General features: G+C 46.6%; 2 protein-coding genes across 13 annotated transcripts in view; both read right to left on the bottom strand.

Annotated features, from left to right (window-relative positions):
- Nucleotides 1-2,964, bottom strand: part of ANHX (anomalous homeobox) — a 12,167-nt gene extending 9,203 nt beyond the window's left edge. For all 3 annotated transcript variants that reach the window (XM_017732236.1, XM_017732237.1, XM_017732238.1), the window contains exons 1-4: nucleotides 2,186-2,964; nucleotides 1,262-1,535; nucleotides 518-642; nucleotides 179-302 (exon numbers count right to left, since the gene is read on the bottom strand). In XM_017732236.1, the coding sequence (XP_017587725.1) occupies nucleotides 179-302; nucleotides 518-642; nucleotides 1,262-1,516 (504 nt within the window). In that variant the 5' untranslated portion in view covers nucleotides 1,517-1,535; nucleotides 2,186-2,964. The remainder of the gene's footprint in view (nucleotides 1-178; nucleotides 303-517; nucleotides 643-1,261; nucleotides 1,536-2,185) is intronic.
- Nucleotides 2,965-3,138: 174 nt separating this feature from the next.
- DEPDC5 (DEP domain containing 5) overlaps nucleotides 3,139-5,560 on the bottom strand; it is a 40,850-nt gene continuing 38,428 nt past the window's right edge. For 9 of the 10 annotated variants that reach the window (XM_017732222.1, XM_017732224.1, XM_017732226.1 and 6 more), the window contains 2 exons: nucleotides 4,709-4,791; nucleotides 3,139-3,930 (listed from right to left, as the gene is read on the bottom strand). In XM_017732222.1, coding sequence (XP_017587711.1) covers nucleotides 3,635-3,930; nucleotides 4,709-4,791 — 379 coding nt within the window. In that variant the 3' untranslated portion in view covers nucleotides 3,139-3,634. The remainder of the gene's footprint in view (nucleotides 3,931-4,708; nucleotides 4,792-5,560) is intronic. The other variant, XR_001861362.1, reaches the window with a different exon arrangement.

Raw genomic sequence — 5,560 nt, 5'->3', positions numbered from 1 at the left:
ACTTATAGGGAAATATCCAATATGAGGAATGCCAGCCCCAATGAGCCTTCTGAAAACAAGCATTTAGAATTAAACCAGTTTAATTTAGAAATTAAACCAGTTATAGACTCCTGATCACAGAGTCCTGCTTTTCCATGACAGAGAGACCTGACTGGAAATATCCCTAGTATATCCCTACCCGCTGTTTCTTGTCTGGATTTGCTGTCACCTCTGCAGCAAACTTGTGCAGGTGCTGGCGTACTTCTTCTGAATAGTTTCGATTCTTCAAAACTTCAGGACAAAGGGAAATAGGTGGAGGATTCCTGTACACGGGAGAAAATGGGATTAAAAAGGACCCAAAAGGATAATTCACATTCATGGGAATTTTCTCACATTGCCACAAATGATCAAAATACCAAGAAAAACCAAGCTCCAAGAAGCAGCATCTTGAGGTGCAAAACCAGCCTCTGCATCTGTAGCCCCTGCCTCTGAAAACTACAGCAGAGAAAAAAATCTTGGTCTCCCCACAATGCAGTACCTCTTCCTGCAACGAAACCTCTGCAGTGGTGTCAGAAAATCTGTCTGGTGTTTCTCCATAACCCTCCGGTAGTGAATCTCATGCCAAAGTTGCACCAGTTCTTCCTTCTCTTCTGCCTTGCAATACTAAAACAAAACTGTGTGTAAGCAAACCTTCCCAGAGAGTCACTCAGACTGCCTATCAAGGAGAAAACCCTCAACAGAAATTTTACTCAGAGATTCCTACTGGTTTGACAGAGCTGGGAGCATTATCTAAGTATATGGCTTGCTGTACCGTCTCCAGCGTACACAGGGAGTTGCCTAATTCCTTCTTTTTCCCTGGTGAAAAGGTCTACGTTACCAGATCTAGAGGCCAAAAATTCCTCACCTTGAGTGGCACGATCCAGCCTTCCTCATATACTCCCACCCTGTCAAGCCCCCTAATCTTGGGCTTCCCAAGACTTTTGTGTCCTGAGCCCTAAAACTGTGAAAACCAAGAACCACCACAGTAGAGAACAAAAATCCTGCTACAGCTAACTCCATAATCGCCCAGTTACCTTCTTCCCCTTGGCTGATTAACACCAAGTGCCTGTAGCAAAGGCTTTGTCCTGTGTTTCAGGTCAACAGTGCACACTTATCACCTTCCACTACCTTACGCCAGCTGGAAATGCTCCGTGTGCTGCAGTTTGGGTACTTCTGCACTAACAGCTTTAACTACTGTTTTGCTAACATGTTTTCCATGAAGAACCGATGAACACATCCCTACCTCCAGGAGTCTGCAGGCTGCATCATGTTGCCCATTATGGATATGAACGGACACACAAGCCCGGACAACATGGATGTTAGTGAGAAAATATCTCGTGTTCTTGCATCCCATCATGGCTTCAACCAGCTTCTCCAGACTAGGAGACGAGCTCTGGAGCTCCCGGCAAAGCTGTCCTGCTAGATCTATCAGCTTGGTGGGTGGGGGATGCTCATTTTCACTCTTCTTTAACATGGCCATGAACTGCTTCATCATCATGTTCTGTTGGAAGCTTTTTCTATGCAATGCATAAAGTTGTGGTTAGATAAAAACTCTTTTATCTCCTATTTTTAGCTTCTATGGTATGCTTTTCTCTTTTTTTAAAAGGAAAGAAATTCACTGTGCTGTTAAAAGCAGCCTAAGAACCTCAAAACGCTTCAAATAAAACTAGCCCTAAAGCAGCCCTGAAAAGCTAAAGACGCACCAGATTTGCAGTTGAGAAAACTAAGCTCAGAAAGACACATTAAACTTTCCCCAAACCTCAGAGACTAACTCTGGGGTTTACATCCACCGCTTACAGGTTAAAACTATCAAAACATTAAGTCCAGAGACATTCAGGTGAAATTAATTCGGTTTTCTCCAAAATGGCACATGACAGGCCCGGGCAGACCGCAGTTACCGTAAAATGTAAAACCACCGCTGGAGCTGTTTCTCGCCCGTTTTCCTGGGAAAAGGAGGCCCGCGAAGTTCCCCGCGAGGACACCCCACCCTTGGGCCAGCTCCACCCCGCCGGCCAAAAGGGGGAAAAGCTGTTAAATAGCTGCGAAGTGCAGGAGCACGGACACGCGGCAGCCTCGTCCCCTTCCTCCCGTGGCGAGACGACGGTCCCTGCCCGCCGGCCCGCTCCCTGCAGCCGGTCCCAGTCCTAGTCCCGGTCCCTGTTCTCACCGTAGCCTCGTGCAGGTCCAGACGCTTCCCTGCGCCGAGGGCACTCCGGGGTCAGGTGCGGAACCGCCGTCGGGTTTCAAGTCCCCGCCCAGGCGGGGCTCCAGGGCCGCCCCTGCACTCCGCCCCCACCCCCGCTACAGCTTCGACCGAGCACCGGCCGCGTGCACAGCTACTGCCGGAGTGCAGAATAGATGTAGAATGGTGTAGAATAGATGGCAGCAAGTTCCTTCCATAGTAGAGAGTATTTTTAAGTCGCTAATCGGAATCAGACAGGCACTGATAATTTTGACACACTTAGAGCGACTGAATGAAGACGCATGCAGCTCAAACCCACCTTCTTTGTAGGTGGGTGCTGTCTAAAAGCAGATGACTCATCCTGACTCAGTTTAGGGGATAAAAAACTGAAGCAGCTACGGTTTGCCTTGAATCACACCTGAACACCACTGTGAAGGTGTCAGTCCTCTCCTGACTCCAGTTTCTCGATGGTATGTAACAATAAGGAACCATCTCGAAGCAGGAGCCAACAGCCTCCACGCATGGCACAGCTGGGTGCCGGCTGTGACCCACTCTAAACCTGTGCTTAAATAACCAACTCCTGCCAAGGCCCTGCAAAGACAAAGGCTACGTACTTGAGTGCAGGCATCTTCCTCTTGCGGCATGCAGATACATTCTAAAAACCTGCCCATAATCCTCAGCAGCAACTTGCGTTCAGTAGCCCTTGATTTCTCCTCAGGCTTTGTTGCCGGCCTTGCAAGACAGTGACTGGCTTCCTGCTCTTGCTGTGTGACACTGTTCTAGATCCAGATGTGAAGACAGAAAATCCTGGATGATTACAAGACAAAGCCCCAGCACTGAACTTTGAGCTGAACATAGAAAGCAGTATTTTCTTTTGGCAATTGCTCTCTTTTACTCACAAATTCTGTATTGCTGTGGAGTTACAACAAAACATCAGGTCACTTCATTTTCTGCATTTTACTTATTTACATGTAGGAAAATTTAATAACCATCTCTTACATCTTATCTTACATATTCACACAATCAGGTACACCTTGGAAGGGGGAGGGGCAGGCTGCTGCCAGGCACATCAGATGCCAATGGTACCGATCATTTCCAATGACTGGAAGCTGATACCATCACACTGTGCTGAATCCAACTGCCCTTGAAAACCATTTGCACTCTCCCTCTTTTATCTCTGCTCTAACTTAAGTTTTGGCAACCAAGGACTGTAGATACTTGAAACCAAGCTGAGGTCAGGTGATAGATCCTGGCAAGCCAAGAGCTCAAATTCTTCTCTTCCAAGCACTTAATCAAATTCTGTTGAATATCAACAGCAATATTGCTCAGGTCCTCTTGGAGCCTCAATATGAATCCAACAGAGAGACTCTTCACTTCTACTTCCTTGCCACAAGGTAAAGCTTCTAGCTGTCTCCCTAAGAGATACAACCCTATTCACGGAGCACTAGCATGCATCTTGTCCAGACAATCAGTCCAGAACATAACAAGCCGGCTGTCTTTGTTCCAGCAAAAGTCTGTGAAGTCTTTCAGCAACCGGTCTGCGAACTTCTCATCGCCAGTGGCACTGGAGCGCCAGGTTTTGGTCAGCATGGTGTTGTAGGCCCAGTTGTAGCCAATGCGCTCCTCACAGAACATGTTCTGGTTGGTGGAGCTGGTGGAGTTGCGCCGGCGCCGCTGCTGCCCACTAGAAAACTTCCGCTTGGAATATGGCAGCTGCAAAAACACTGTCCCTGCAGGAAAGAGACAGCACTTTAATCTGAGGCAGACCTAAGTCCCTACTACTGGTAGCTGACTCCTTAAATTCTGAAAAGGAAACTGGCCTGAGTTTCATTTAATTGCCTTTTAGCATGAGAAAATGGGATACACTTTTCCCTCTTGGCTCTTATGTGCTACTTCTTCCTGTATGTTACAACACTGGGAGGGAGTGCATTTCGTCTGCCTTTCTCTTACAAGCACAGAATGAAGCAAAGATATTTGGTCCATCTTGCTAACTTACCATGAATTTCCATTCTCTTCTGCAATTTTCCAAATGCTGTCTTCCCGTCATTGTTTTCATGTCTCAGCAAGTGGACCCTAAATGCTTGATCTGTCTCCCACACAGTGTGCATGGGTAGAGATGCATCTACCACAGACCTTAAGCACAAGAACAGAGCGCTAACTTCTCCCAACACCTTTTCCTCCTTCTAGCTTCTGGGTACCCATTTATTTACATTGACCTTGGAATAAGCTTTGCCTTATTTTTTAAAATTTCCTTCTAGAAAGAAAAGTTTCAGAGCCATTGTAAAGCAAGATTTCAAACCAACACCATTTATTAGCAGCAACACTTCGTGCTTTTCATACTGCCCCCTCCGGTTTTCTGGTTTGTGTTGTCTGACACACCTACTTCTCATCTGGTTAGGGACAGAACAGCACCAGCATCACTAACACGAAACACAAAACACATGTAAAATGGTTCTCTTGTTTGTAATAACCTCCTCCTTGCCACAGTGCCTCCCAAATATTGCTCACCTGTGACATGGATATACTGGGGCTTGTTCTCTGCTGGGAAGTTGAATGCAGAGGCTGAATATTTATCCTGTACAAATCCAAATCTGAAGAAATAGAGACAAGGGGAATTAAAAAAGCAAAGAAAACAGAAAGATAAAACGAGCAAGTCCAGGTAGGATTCCTTAGCCAAAGGCAGGGGCACCAGAGGAAATCCTTCCACTATCCCTTTCTTACGGCCTGAAGGCAAAAGGAAAAGGGATGAAGAGAGCTGAGGCTCTCCAAATATTCTCTGCCCCTGCCAGACACAGCGTGAAAGCCTGTCACCCCACACTGTTCCCTGTCCTGACTCGAGCTGGAAACAAGGGCAGCAACTCCAAGCAGTCTCTGACAAAATGGGGTGGCTGCACACGAGGGAGGGAAGAGCAGTAGTCACGACAGAGTTCCCTGGGTATGTTTCAAGCTGCAACATTAGTTTTTTCATGATGGGCAATGCTCCATGCAGAACTTCAAGCAGCTTACCTGGCAGTTCTCTGCTGTTTGTAGGATACTTGTTCTTCTCCTGCTTTCTAAACTAATTAAAGCTGATTTCCAAGCTAAAGTCCATTACAAAAGGCAGCCCTCTCTGTTATGAAAAAAAGCCTGGCAGCACCATCATGAAAGAAACTGGCAGCTCAATCACTCAAAGGGATAAGGCTAGATAGTATCCAAAGTTTCCAACAATTCCTTCTTAAACTGGGCCCAACCTCCTCTGTACAGGTCCCACCCCAGTCTCCTGCCTATTATCAATCGTAGGGTGTCATCCAGTTCAAGAGTGTGCTAAATACACAAGAAGGAAGTAACTGCCCCTTCTCAGGAAGAATCTATTCACACTCT

The sequence above is a fragment of the Corvus brachyrhynchos genome, unplaced genomic scaffold (assembly GCF_000691975.1).
Source record: "Corvus brachyrhynchos isolate BGI_N302 unplaced genomic scaffold, ASM69197v1 scaffold864, whole genome shotgun sequence".
Classification (NCBI taxonomy): domain Eukaryota; kingdom Metazoa; phylum Chordata; class Aves; order Passeriformes; family Corvidae; genus Corvus; species Corvus brachyrhynchos.
Note: the sequence above shows the minus strand (reverse complement) of the source record. Positions and strands in the feature narration are given on the sequence as shown.